General features: G+C 40.1%; 1 protein-coding gene across 1 annotated transcript; it reads right to left on the bottom strand.

Moving 5' to 3' along the window:
• Nucleotides 1-1,425: 1,425 nt before the first annotated feature.
• zgc:123217 (uncharacterized protein LOC641414 homolog) lies at nt 1,426-9,349 on the bottom strand. The gene is made up of 6 exons (XM_051939996.1): nt 9,252-9,349; nt 8,500-8,514; nt 8,244-8,406; nt 4,016-4,284; nt 2,477-2,625; nt 1,426-2,238 (listed from the first exon to the last, which is right to left on the bottom strand). The coding sequence occupies exons 1-6, from the start codon at nt 9,304-9,306 to the stop codon at nt 1,930-1,932; spliced, it is 960 nt and encodes a 319-aa protein (XP_051795956.1). The 5' UTR covers nt 9,307-9,349; the 3' UTR covers nt 1,426-1,929.
• Nucleotides 9,350-14,956: the final 5,607 nt, after the last annotated feature.

Below are 14,956 nucleotides of genomic sequence, written 5' to 3'. Positions count from 1 at the left end.
TGAAAACGTTTCACTTCTCATCCAAGAGAATTCTTCAGATCTAAAAGACTGATGGAGAGTCCTTTGAATACAGTGGTTAAAAAAAAACAGAGACTTGCAAATTTTCTTCTAATTAATGTGTTTTAATAATATTTTAACAGAGTTGCTTGGAGTTTTCTTTAGTCTTCATGGTGTAGTTATATCCAGTAGTACTGATTCATCAGTGACTGGACCTTCCAGATACAGATGTCTTTATACGATGATCACTTGAGACATGTTCGCTGCATTCAGTTGATCTGCATTTCACTCACTGTGTAACTTCTAGCACCAACTGGCTGCCCTCAGTGTCTCATTTCAGTAATAATTCCAGTCAATCATCCCATTTGTGAACCTGGCCCAAAATATTGCATCTCATGAGTCCTCAAACTCATACGACCACAGGTCGTATGTAACGTGCCCCTGAATACGACCCATGAGAGCGTATTTACGTTAGCGCCCCTACGGGGAATAGGAAGGCATTATGGGATTTAATTTGCGAAAAGGCTTTTCCCTCGCAAAACGGCTTTTCCCTCACTTTCGCAAGACGGGTTTAGGGTTAGGGTTAGGGTTAGGTCAAAGTTTGTTCATGGTGATGTTTCAGCTGTACAGACGATCTATGTGGTCGTTTTTTCAATGAGGAAAGTCTCCATAATTGAGTTTATTTTCATCTTGGATATCTGGAACATCAGTTAAAAATTGCATTCGCAGGAGAGGCACTCTATATTAGGTCTTGATCTTTACCACACATCTATAGCAGAGTATTATTGGCATTTGTGGGTAGTTCTGAATGAATTAAAGGTTTTTCATGTGGCTCATATTAATTACATTATTTAAAGGATCCGTCATGCTCCTGCAAGCTTTATAATGTTTTACTTATCTGAGGATCCTCAGGCAAACCCAGGTTTTATGTTATTGATTTGAAGACACTATTTAAATTCACATGCTGGTTGCTTGTTCTTCATTTTCACTTCCTTGTTTGTATCATGAGCCATATACAGTATGTATAAAGTAGAACTGCACATGGAACTCAAAGATGTCAGCCAGCCACCAGGTCAGCTAGCATCACATTTCTTCGTATCTCTGCAGGAGCACATTTTGAGCGTTACAAGATTCCAAAAGGAACATCACCGGATTCATCCCAAAAATAATCCACAGAGAACAAAGGGAAGAAGGGGAAGATAAAGAACCAGACAGGGTCGTAGAAACTTTAAGGCCCACTGCTGCATCAATGCTCTGGGATTTGTCATGATGTGCCCCCAGCTGTTTGCATATTAGACCTTGTGATCAAACCTCAGAACTACAAGCTGCACATTTGTCACATGATGCACATGAAGTCTATGGATGCATGATGGCCCCAAAACCATCTTCCCACCGAGTATCGCGGTGAAAAAGCCAACTGAACAATAGTGCATATAATACATGTTGTTTTTTTATTTGCAGATCACATATAAATAACAGAAAATCACAAGCACAGTGTCTCCGTTAATTTACTAAAAGCGAGCAGAATGCTGCTAGTGAAATGCTCTTCAAGTTAGTGAAATTTAGAACTTGTGTTTCTATGAAGAATCTGTATATTTCTTCCATCACTGTATACACTGCCAAGTAGCACCATTTCTATTTAGCTAAATCTGTAAATTTTATTTAGTAAATTATTTGTTTGATTATTTGTTGTTTGCATAAAAATGCATTGCTGTGCAGCTAGTAATAAACACCTTTAACTTTCAAAATACTTATTTCCTGCAAAGATAATTAAACAAAATTTGCATTGAGTGCAGTGCAAATTTTCAAAGACAAAGCTAAAATGAGGTGATTCTTTCATCATATAAACTCACCTACACTCATCATTGTGTATTAGCCCTTAAAAATGAATCAAAAGGCAAACAGAGCAGAAAAGGAGAAGCTCTATGGAGCTCAAATGTGATGCAGCAACGCTGTCACTAAGACTCCAACAAATGCAAGCTCAATAGCAACCTTGTTTGAACTTCCAGAGTCTGTGTTTCTGCACACAAAGCTGTTGTCCGGGTCAGTGCCATTAGAAGCGAACGTGACAAAGCTAACATTCGCTCCTGCCACTTGATCCATGATCCACGACTGGAATTCAGACACACGGGTGAAAACTTCAGGGAAGCCAGCCAGGGCACAAGGTACTCCAAAACTGGCAAGGCCGGCCTGGACCCATGAAGAGCCTTGTTTACACTGCAAAGGTCCCCCAGAGTCCCCCTGAAAGAAGCAAGACGAACACAAACAGCTGAAAGACACAGCCGGTAACATGCATAGAATGATAGATTAAACCTGCAAAATTCACTGACGAACATTTTCATAGCAAAATTATAACATATTAGTCTTGTGACGCTCCATAGTTACATTGTGGTGCTGGTGACAGTTAAGCTGACTCTCAAGATTTAGTGTGTCAACTAAGTAAACACTCGATATTACAGCAATTTGCTACGGCTCTAACCTGGCATACTCCTTTGTTTTCTTGCCCGGCGCAGATCATCAGGTCAGTGATAACTGCATTTGGACTTGGCATGTAATTGCAGGTGCACTGCTTTAATCCAATGATAGGAACCTGAACCTCCTGCAGCGCTGAAGAAGCTGGCAAAGGCTCTGTGAAGGAGAGAGAGAGTGGAAGATTAATGTGCTGCCATCCAACTTCCAAAATATTACTTACAAGTTGACAGGTCAGTGACCCACAAACACAAATGCTGATACAGAACTTGTGCACATTTGTTTCTCTGCCAAAGAACACGGTTGAGTGATTGAATATGGGCATATGTCTGTCTGTCTGTCTGTCTTCCTGTGCGCACCATAACTCAGAAATGGACAAATGGATTTGGATGAAATTTTCAGGGAAGGTCAGAAATCACACAATGACCACCTCATTAGATTTTGCCAGTGACACAGATTGTAGTCTAGATCCACAAATCTGTTAAAGATTTCTATATCATTGCAAGATAGCGTCACAGCGTCACTGTAGCTATGACAACAAGTAAACTCTACGCCAGCTGCCTGCGGACGATCACATGACTGCGATCCTACTACAAATACACAACCCGGTCTCACGGGGATTCGTGAAACTGTCACGTAAGTTTTAGTTTCGGTTTCGTGCGCACCAACACGATTTCGTCATGTTTTTCGTGCCGCTCACCACGAAATGTTTTTCGCTGTGGTAATCACATCTGAAAGTGGTTTATACCGGCGGATTCATGACGATCTAAGCTGTCCATCGGCGTATACTGCTTGTGTGATCGCGTTTGCGGCCGCCGGACATTCTTGAAATTCCTATGCAAATTGGTAAGTGTACCACCGGCTTATGGTTAGGTTATGGTTAGGTTATGGTTAGGATTATGGTTAGGGTTATGTTTAGGGACGATGTCATGCAAAATATAGCGTTGGATTCGCTGCGGTTTTACATTAAAAATATAATATACACATTCTTTTGAAATACGTTCTGAGTGGCACGAAAAGTCCGCCGTTTAAAATACATTGGTGTGCATTTCGTGGTGAGTGGCACGAAAAACATGATGAAATCGTGTTGGTGCGCACGAAGCCGAAACAAAAATTTACGTGACAGTTTCACGAATCCTCGTGAGATCGGGCTGAAATACACCGCTGTGAACTTTTCAGGACTTAGCCGTTGGAAATCATACGACTGAACAGCCTTCGGAGAGTACTGCGCTGTAAGTGCTTTTCTTGTTTGACGGTTGGTTCTTCCAACATGGATTGTGACAACATTTGCACAGCTTTCGGGATGCATTCCCATCCTCCGCCCTCCTTTTTTACTTACTCTGGTTAATTGGTTAATACCGAAACCAGTTTCTAACAGCAACTATTCTTAAAGAGGAATTCATTATAGCTGCAATGAAACAGAAGAAAAATTCAAATGTGAATGACATAAAACACTTTTTCTACCATGTTATGGCCCGTGGTGGCCGTGTGTGCCCTAGAGGTTGGATCGTAGCATGCCACCAGACACAAAATCTGAAAGGATACTCACCGTCCTTGGCCAGGTTTCCCCAGCCGGTGGCCCAGCAGAGAGTAGCGTTGAAGAACTGACTGGTGTTACTTGCTAGGCAGATAGGTCTGATAAAGTTAGTGAAATTGATGGCGCTGTTGACCTTCATTAGGGCGATGTCGTTGTTGTAGAGCGTGTCATTGTAGTTAGGATGCATTGTGATCTGGACCACAGAGCGCGACACCTCATTGGGATTAGGGCCAGCCTGAGTTTCTCTTCCGAAGTAGAGAGTCCATGGACTAAGTTCATTTCTGTAATTTAAAAAAAAGCATTCATTAAATCAATAAGTGTGTACATAATACTACATGAATGCAAATGAAAATACTTTTTGATAGAACAAGCAAAGACAGTCCAATCTGGATTTTAAATTAGAAACAATGTGTGTGGCTGGATCTGCAATATAAAAAAAGCACTAGAGTTCAGTTTAATGTCAGTCCATTAGGAAATAGTTGAAATAAGTACATTATAGCCTGTAATCAATACTGTGAGTTTAACTAGCTGTGACTGGTCTGTCTCAGAAAGTGTCAGATGTAGACAGAATAACAGTGTAGTGAGTAATTTGTGGACTAAAGCTGCCTTGCGAAACTTTAAAATGCAGAAGCTGTGTGTTACAGTTACAAAAGTTAAAGATATCAATCATTTACAGTGCAGGTTGTGGCAAAGCTCTGAGGTTGGACAGAAAAGACCCTCATTAAAGCAGTTTTTTTGTTTGTTTGTTTTAATGAGTGTGCTGTGAAATAATTTGTCCAGTTTTTCAGTAGGTTTCATCAAGTTGTAGTTTCATCAGAAGTGAACTGCGTCTGCACCAGTGAATTTCAGTTCCTCAAGTAAAAGGGCAGGGAGTGGCCAGATTACTCAGAGGTTAACAAATATACCTCGTTTATTGGTGGTGAGTTCCTGGTTTAATTTCCAGTTACTTGACATTTACTGTATACATAAATGTCAACCCCCATCTCTCTTTGCTCAAATTCCCCAGTCTAATAAAGGCACCAAAAACATGTATCAGGTGAATTTTTAGCAATGCTGGATCACACTTAAATTGCTATGTCAGTGCACATTTTTGGAACAAACCCAACAAATCCTAAAAGGCGACTATGCGCATATTATGTGCTCACAAAGTCAAATCAGGCCCAGCTCCTGGTTGCAGTTGGATGTTGACACTGATGTTGCATTTAAGCAAAGGAAGTGCTCCACTCCAGCCGCTGCTGTCTGACTTTTAACTTCTGTCAATACAAAAATGGGAAGTTGTGTTGCAGCTTTACAACTGCAGGGTGTCGTCAAACTGCTCATATATTTTACCAAATAGCCGAATGTTTCTCTCACAGTGGTCTGATCGACATCTACCTGTATTTGGTACTGGATCATTTACCAGCAGATCCACAAAGATATCAGTGTGTAAGTTTGAGGAAAATCACATGAAAAATTCAACAAAATTAATTTGTACATAAGAGGCCATTATGTCTGAAATCCCTGATAAGCGCAAGTTTCTAAAAGGAAAAAAGTTAATGGCATATTTATATTAGTTCGTTGTAACTAATATGTTTGATTATATAATGATGCAAATAAATCCTCAAAAAACTTTGCTCATCAAGTGTCAGTTTACTGTCAATGTGTCCACTAACAGGACAAGCAAAAACTGCCCAAAAAATAAAGCAGAATAATGTGAGTTTACATTCATCACCTGACTCAAACATAGAGCTTTACATGTCAAAAGACAATATTTAAAATATGTACTGTGTGTTGTACAACTGCACATAAAATGTAGTTTGTAAATCAACTAATAAAGCAATTTTCCCTGCCAAAGCTGATCCAAAGTATTCAAACAGTATGCACATCTCAACAAGAAGCACTACGCAGAAGGAAATCTTCATTTTGTCATACAAAAGAACATCCCCTTTTCTTTTGTATGACAACAGGATATGATAGCAGAGTGTGCTAGTTTGTGATACACACGTGGACAAAATTGTTGGTACCCCTCAGTTAAAGAAGGAAAAACCCACAATTCTCACTGAAATCACTTGAAACTCACAAAAGTAACAATAAATAAAAATTTATTGAAAATTAAATAATCAAAATCAGCCATCACTTTTGAATTGTTGATTAACATAATTATTTAAAAAAACAAACTAATGAAATAGGGCTGGACAAAAATGATGGTACCCATAACTTAATATTTTGTTGCACAACCTTTTGAGGCAATCACTGCAATTAAACCATTTCTGTATTTGTCAATGAGCGTTCTGCAGCTGTCAACAGGTATTTTGGCCCACTCCTCATGAGCAAACAGCTCCAGTTGTCTCAGGTTTGATGGGTGTCTTCTCCAAATGGCATGTTTCAGCTCCTTCCACATATGCTCAATGGGATTCAGATCTGGGCTCATAGAAGGCCACTTTAGAATAGTCCAACGCTTTTCTCTCAGCCATTCTTGGGTGTTTTTGGCTGTGTGTTTTGGATCGTTGTCCTGTTGGAAGACCCATGACCTGCGACTGAGACCAAGCTTTCTGACACTAGGCAGCACATTTCTCTCCAGAATGCCTTGATAGTCTTCAGATTTCATCGTACGTTGCACACTTTCAAGACACCCTGTGTCGGATGCAGTAAAGCAGCCCCAAAACATTACTGAGCCTCCTCCATGTTTCACCGTAGGGACAGTGTTCTTTTCTTCGTATGCTTGGTTTTTGAGTCTATGAACATAGAGTTGATGTGCCTTACCAAAAAGCTCCAGTTTGGTCTCATCTGTCCAAAGGACATTCTCCCAGAAGCTTTGTGGCTTGTCAACATGCATTTTTGCAAATTCCAGTCTGGCTTTTTTATGAGTTTTTTTCAGCAGTGGTGTCCTCCTTGGTCGTCTCCCATGAAGTCCACTTTGGCTCAAACAACGACGAATGGTGCGATCTGACACTGATGTACCTTGGCCTTGGAGTTCACCTTTAATTTCTTTGGAGGTTGCTCTGGGCTCTTTGGATACAATTCGAACGATCCGTCTCTTCAATTTGTCATCAATTTTCCTCTTGCGGCCACGTCCAGGGAGGTTGGCTACTGTCCCGTGGGTCTTGAACTTCTGAATAATATGAGCCACTGTTGTCACAGGAACTTCAAGCTGTTTAGAGATGGTCTTATAGCCTTTACCTTTAAGATGTTTGTCTATCATTTTTTTTCGGATGTCCTGGGACAATTCTCTCCTTCGCTTTCTGTTGTCCATGTTCAGTGTGGTACACACCTTTTCACCAAACAGCAGGGTGACTACTTGTCTCCCTTTAAATAGGCAGACTGACTGATTATGAGTTTGGAAACACCTGTGATGTCAATTAAATGACACACCTGAGTTAATCATGTCACTCTGGTCAAATAGTTTTCAATCTTTTATAGAGGTACCATCATTTTTGTCCAGGCCTGTTTCATTAGTTTGTTTTTTTAAATAATTATGTTAATCAACAATTCAAAAGTAATGGCTGTTTTTGATTATTTAATTTTCAATAAATTTTTATTTATTGTTACTTTTGTGAGTTTCAAGTGATTTCAGTGAGAATTGTGGGTTTTTCCTTCTTTAACTGAGGGGTACCAACAATTTTGTCCACGTGTGTAGTTGTCATAGTTTTCCGTGACATGGGCTTACAATTATGCAACAAACAAATCATTCTAAGTCTACAAAATGTCACTTGCTAAAAAAAAAACAAGTACACTGTATTTTAAAAGTCTAGTGTGTGAGATTTCATCTAGTGGCAGAAATGGAATGTAAGTTGATGCTTGTGTTTTTTAGTGTATTATCACCTGAAAATAAGAGCCATTGTGTTTTTGTTACCTTAAACGAGCCTAGAAAGACAAACCAAACATTGGTCTTATAGGGTGTTTCACTTTTTTTTTTTTTTACATATTTAGTGGTCGTAGTCATTTCTACTTCATGCTTTGAAGAGGAGGGTGAGGGGAAATCAGCACTTATCACCAGACCTTTAATTGCCACTTATGATTTCAGACCAAAAAAAATGATCTAGTGTGATGACTGTCGGTGAGAAACCGCAGATAAAACAATAACGTGAGTTGAACATTTTCAAATTAAATAGGTTTTGAGTCAGTAATTGGAAACAGAATTTTATGCCCAACCTAAAGTCAGATCTGTGATCAGGTGCAATTAGTGAGAAGAATTTATAATCTAGGAGGTTCCCTGGAGAAATGTAAAGCACAGGAAAAGAAAAGGTAGCTGATGTCTTACGTCAAAATGCAGTGGGCTGCTGTGAGAACCCACTCGGCGCTGATGATGGTCCCTCCACAGATGTGAGAGCCCTGCAGGTGTATGCTGACCTGCCAGGGCCACGAGCCGGCCGACGAGTTTGTACCGCCCACTACTCTGGTGTTCAGAGGGGCCTCTCCACAGTCTGACAGACAGCAGACATGCAGTAAAGTTACACCGATTCATCTTCAAAAGCAAAAGTGGCTGTGTGGAAGATTTGAAATGTGACTTTACTTACTCTGAGCGTTGGACCCTGCAGAAATAAGAGGTAAATAAAAAAAAGGTTAGTTCCAGCTGAGTATCAACAGTGTGGTAGATTTCTATAACTGCAGTCACAAGGTGGCACTATAGTTCAAGCAGCTTCCTCTTACAGATCAGCTGTGTTTTATTAATTATTCATATTTTATTCCATTACATAATTTTTTTTCACAACTCATCACTAGCATGTGTTGGTTTGATACAGCTGAAAGCTAATAGAAGAAATGAAACAACTTTGATTCCATGCAGATCTTACAGGATTTTTTCTTTATGTAAATCATCAACAGACTTATTCCCCATGTTCTAATATTACATTGTGATTTGTTTTGAGGCCTAAAAGAGACGAGTCATTATACCAAGCAAGCGTTGACCTTTTCAAATCAGCTAAAATGAAGCTTAATTAAGCAGCTACTTGGCGATTAAACCTCTCAGTGGTTTATGAATTCATTAGTCACACATAATTACTTCATTTTCAAAACATGTTAGTTAGTATTAGTGTAAGCTTGGTACAGTGAAACAGCTCTGCAGTAATTTAGCTTGTATTCACAGCAGCAGTAGTTTGATTTTCTGTGCTATTTTTAAAAAATGATCATTGGAGACCATCATTATCTCAAAAACACCTATAAAGTCTAATCAAAACCTGAAAATCTGCTACAGAAAGAGGAGATTCAAGGCTCTCAAATTGAGCGTACAGGTGAACATAAGAGTAATAAACTGGGTGTAAAAGCTCACCTCGCTCCATCAGGGCTACACACAGCAGCAGTATACTTACAGTCCAGCCTTCCATCCTAGACGCTCACTAACCTTCTGACTTCAGAGAGAGGAGGCCGTCTCTAAGAAACAAAAAAAAATTACAGTGCGAACAATCACATGCACTGGTTAGTGCAGTGAACACTCCCTGTTCAAACCTGTTTCTCTCCATTCCAGTGTGAGTGACTCTGTCCATCAAAGCATACAGTAAACCTCAGAGCAATCATTTGTTTGCACTGAACCATTTCCGTGTAGAATACCTTGCTACCGAACATACTATGTGCTTTATTTTGTTGCATAATCACCACTGTAGAAAAATCATATGAGCTTCACGTGCGCTTTTCACGTGGGAAACGTGACGGCGGAACATTTTCATGGTTTATATGTGTGTGACACCCATGTGTGTCCCCATGGAATTACACATTAAAAACATCAATTATAGTATCATTGCAACAGATACAACCAAATGCAGTCTAAGTCAGAGGTCAAATGTCACTTTACAGCACTACAGGAGCAGATAAAGTTCAGTGTGGTGGATCTGAGGCTTATATTCTGAACTCCTGATCAGTAGCCCAGAGCCCTAACCACAAAATCAACACTAATACATGACCCATGTAGAGGGAAAGATGCTAGTTCAATGCACATAAAGCACTGCAACTGCAGGACGGAGGAAGATGCTTTGTGAGAAAGTGGAGACAGGTGAATACTCTGTATCTTACCTATAATATTATTTTTCAATTTTTTATTTAACCCTTATTTATCGCAGGTGATCTCATTGAGACACAGGGTCTCATTCTCAAGAGAGACCTGTGTAATCCCACAGGTTCCAGACTGTCCCTGCTTCAGGTAAGTTTTCCTCTCCTACCTTCGGCCTGTTGCACCTGGAGAAACGGTTCACACATTCATTGAGCCATTTTTAATTTTGTTTATTAAACCTTTGTTTAACCAGGAGAAATCCTGTTGAATCTCTTTTCCAAGATAGACAGCAGCAAATATGAAGCACAGTTAGAAAATCACACAGTTATTAAAATACAAACAAACAAACAAACAAACAAAACACTGAATTTACAAGCAAGTCATGAAAAGCAAGTGCATGTTGTGGAATTATCCTTGAGAGCTCGCAGTTTAGATTTTAAAGCACTCGTTTAGCATTTGTTTCATTCACCGAAAACAAACACGACATAAATACATATACAACAAAAATATTTGAATGAAAGGGTGGCAGAAAGAAGTAAAAAAAAAACTGACCTCTGTCAACATAAAAATCATTGACAAGTCATTGTCAAGTTCTGCTGTTGAACACAGCCACTCAATGAGATCCATCCATCCATTCTCTACACACCGCTTTATCCTCACTAGGGTCGTGGGGGGTGCTGGAGCCTATCCCAGCTGACCCGGGCGAAGGCAAGGGACACCCTGGACAGGTCGCCAGTCTGTCACAGGGCTACATATACAGACAAAAAATCACTCTCGCATTCACACCTATGGGCCAATTAGAGTTATCAATTAACCTCAGCAAATTTTTGGACTGTGGGAGGAAGCCGGCGTACCCGGAGAAAACCCACACATGCACAGGGAGAACATGTAAACTCCATGCAGAAAGATCCCAGGCCCAGCACTCAATGAGATAAACTCGGTAAATTTCCAGTCTTTCTGCAACACATTCCATGCAAAAGGTGCAAAACAAACAAAAGCCTTTTTACTCAGTTCAGAACGAACATATGGAACAAAAAGCAACAAATGATCTTGTGTTATGATCCTGCTCTAGCTCCTGCCCTTCTTTCTCTTTCTTCCTCTTTTTTTCCTCCTTTCTCCCTTGGGTCCTGATCTGTTTCTGTTTTGACCGGTCTCTCTTTGGCTCCCTCTGTCTCCTCTCCCTCATGTCTCTCTCTCTCCGTTTCACCTGCCTGCATTCTGCTACTTGCTGATTATGAGCATCAGCTGCAGTGATCAGCTCACTGCGGACACCTGTTCACAATCACCTCTTGCAGTATTAAAGCTCAGCTCATTCAGTTACGCCTCATTGGATCATAAACTCACATCCTGTCATGGACTCCGTACTTGCTTTTGGATTTGCTTCCCCACTTTTTGGACTCTGTTTTCGCTCCTCCTGGATTTTCTCACATATGGACTCATTTCTCCTCCCGGATTCTCGTCAGCCCCGCTTCAGTCTCCAGCCAGTTGTTCCTATCTCATCTCCATTTGCCCCTGGATTTCCTCAGCCTGTTTTCCCCTCTACATTCAGTTCCCCTATCTTGTGAGTACCCCTTGTTGAAAACACATTCCAATGATAGTGGTAAAAAATTAATACCACATGTATTTCAGGTTTCATTGGTGGTAAACAACCTGTCATGAATCATATCGGAGCAGATACGATATGACCAGTGTCAGCGTGAGGCCACGCTTAGGTTAGTCTTGTAAATTCAGTTTAGTCTTGGTAGACTTCTGTTTTTTTATTCCTAGTGTTTATTGTAGAGTTTTGAGTTGTTTGGTTTAGTTCAGTTCTCCATTCATGTATTGGTTTAGTTTTATGCGTTAAATAAATGTCTTGCCTTTATTCACCTGTCTGCCAGTTTCTGTGTGCCTGCGCTTCCGTTCTCCAGCTCCTCCCGTAACATCTTGTGAACAGAGCGAGTGCAGATGAGAACTTTTCTGTGCAGTTAGACAATAAATGTAGGTGGGCAGTAGTCCAAGTATTGCTTTCCATATGAAGTATACCAATGATGGATCCTGCTGGTGGCTAAAATGGGCCATCCCACCAAAGATCACAACTTGTAGTGGTGCGTTGACACTTTATAGTTCGTAGTAAACCTCAAAGAAGAATGTCAACCATTCCAAGACACTGATCATGTTACTGGACTTGGATGTGCAATATTTGTGACATGGCACCACATTGTAAGAAATTACCCTCATGTGCTCCACATACTATAACTTGTGGTGACATGTTTTACACATGTGCTCTACATCACACCACATGCTTCACCTGTGTGTCCATATGTTGTGAAATGTGACTTTGTAAGGGAACCAGCCAGTAATTTAAAAAGTCAGCCTTTCTTCTGACTGCATTGGAGATTTGTCCCCTACTATGACAGATCTGTATTCTTAATTACTGTATAACTCTGCTCTGGACAACGTTCCCCAAAGGTTCACTGATGTTTGATTTAGTTTCTGGAAAGTCTGTTTTGGAATGAAGATCTGTTGTGTAGGACTAGATATTGACATCCCTTCTTGCAGACATGAGACACCTAAGACTATGTGGGATGGTCAAGTGAGTGAGGGCATCCTGTGGGTTAGCAAGTAGGCGCCCTCCTTCATCGGTGTTTCACTGATGGGCACACAACCCCTCCAGAGGCTTCAGCAGTGAATCCCAGTGTCCCAGGTTCAGCCCCTAGATGCCATCTACTCATTTGAAGGCCCAGGTGGAGGAGTCCTTCCTCTTCATCCACAGCTACTGCCCTCTCTTTTCAGTGGCTCTGGAGAGGTCTTTAATCACCTCCCAGTGGGCCTTCCTATGTACTCCCATCTCCTGGAGAAGCTTAGGTGTCCAGGTGGCTACGAAGCCTCTGCAGCCTACTTTGACAGGTTGGACCCTCGCATTCCAGCCTCGCAGTTTTACATTGGCAGCAAGCTCCATATATCTCAGCTTCTTGCGCTCATAGGCCTCCTCTACTGAGCTCTCCCATGGCACCATGAGCTCGATGATGTAGACGTGCCTGAGCGAAGTTGACCGCAGCACCAGGTCTAGTGGCAGGTTGGTGGATGTGATCTCCGGTAGGAAGCAGAGCTGTTGGTCCAGGTCTACCAGCATCCTCCAATCCCAAGCCCCTCTCAAGTGCCCAGGATCTGGTTAGTTGAGGGGTCTGCCTAAGAGGCCCCTCACCCTCCCGAACAAAAGTTGTTTCTTAACCCTCCTGTTGTCTTCATTTACAGGCAACAAAAAATGTCTTCCTTGTCTGAAAAAATCCAAAATTTGCCAAACCTTCAAGAAGAAAATTCCAATAATTCCTTAAAATAATTCCAAATTTGGCAAGGAAATTCTTTTTAAAGAGTAAAAACTTCCAAAAAATGACTAAAAACATCTAAAGTGATTATTTATATATACATATCTGTAAAACTTCTAATATTTTTTAAGAACATTGACCAAAATCCAGTGAAATTCGCTGGAATTTGGTTGAGTCTTTTTGTGTGTCTGTGTGTGAATGTTCTTAAACATTTTTACCATTTTTTTTTCTGATGTGAACATCAGAAGTTTCAGCACCACCCCCCCCCCCCCCCCACCACCACCACCACACACACACACACACACACACACACACACACACACACACACACACACACACAAACTTTAAAATGGGTCAATTTGTCCTGGAGGACAACATGAGGGTTAAAATTTTATTTATTTTTTTTATGAAAAAATTCCATTGATCCCAGTTGGAGAAAATCTTTTTATTTATGCTATTCTGCTCAGTGTGACAAACACTCATCAAGCTGCTTATTTACCCCTGTGCAACTGCATATTTACTGTTATTGATTGTAAAGATAGAATCTGGTGCAACATTACAGTTGAACCTGTGCAGTCCATTCATTTTACTGACAGCACCACACCTCTGCAGTCAGCATTCTATTTAGTGTTATACTATAAATTTATATTTGTATATTTATCTTACTGATAATTGAATATGCCCTAGTTTTGTGTTGTAATATTTGTGTTTGCAGGAGGAGTATTGCTTTCTGTCATTCGTTCATTCTCTACTATATTAACCGTGCTCCTCTGCACTCTCCTTTTGCAAATAAAAGCAAAACTAATTATGAGAATAAATGTTGATCTGAAACTACAAAGTAAATAGCAACTGAAGATTCGCAAACAAATGTGATGAAGTAAAAAGTACAATATCCTGATATCAGCACGGTAAAACACTGAAGGTATATGAAATAAAATGTGATTCTGAAAGTACAAGTATACGGTTTTAGTGTATTTAGTTACTTTTTAATATATGAAAGCTACTGTGAACACGTTTTTAAGCCTCGTGCTGTCAAAATTGACCCAGTTTAAATTTTGAAAATGGGGGGGGGATACAGTGAGACTTCTGATGTCCACATTTTCAACATTCTTGGGAAATCTTTGAACATTTTTTGGTGGGGGAAAAAAAAGATGTTAAAAATGTTTCTTAAGAACATTCACCAAAAAAATCAACCAAAATCCAGCGAAATTCGCTGGATTTTGGTTGATTTTTATGAGAAAGTATTAGTTTTACTGATATATATGTAATCACTTTAAATATTTTTAGGATTATTTGGAAGATTTTTATTCATTTTTTGAAAATATTTACAAGAATTCTCGCCAAAGTTGGGGCATTTTTTAAAATATAACTTTACAGGGAAACTTTTAAGGAATTATTGGAATTTTTTTCCTGAAGGTTTTGCAAATTTTCAGAAATTTGGGAATTTTTTTGTGGAATTTTTGGATATTTTTCAGACAAGGAAACGATATTTTTTGGTGCCTGTAAATGAGGACAACAGGAGGGTTGAGAAACCGAGATCACAGCACCACCACCACCGGGGCACAACTTTGAACGCCCACCTCTTATTATTAATGCAAAACTCCTCATGGAAATGTGAACGTACTTCTCAGGTTGTTAACTACTTGAGTTTGGTTCTGTTTGAACATCCGGCATTTTTTTTTCTGT

Source organism: Acanthochromis polyacanthus, chromosome 19 (assembly GCF_021347895.1).
Source record: "Acanthochromis polyacanthus isolate Apoly-LR-REF ecotype Palm Island chromosome 19, KAUST_Apoly_ChrSc, whole genome shotgun sequence".
NCBI lineage: Eukaryota > Metazoa > Chordata > Actinopteri > Pomacentridae > Acanthochromis > Acanthochromis polyacanthus.
The sequence above is the reverse complement of the archived record's forward strand: the minus strand, read 5'-3'. Positions and strand labels throughout refer to the sequence as shown.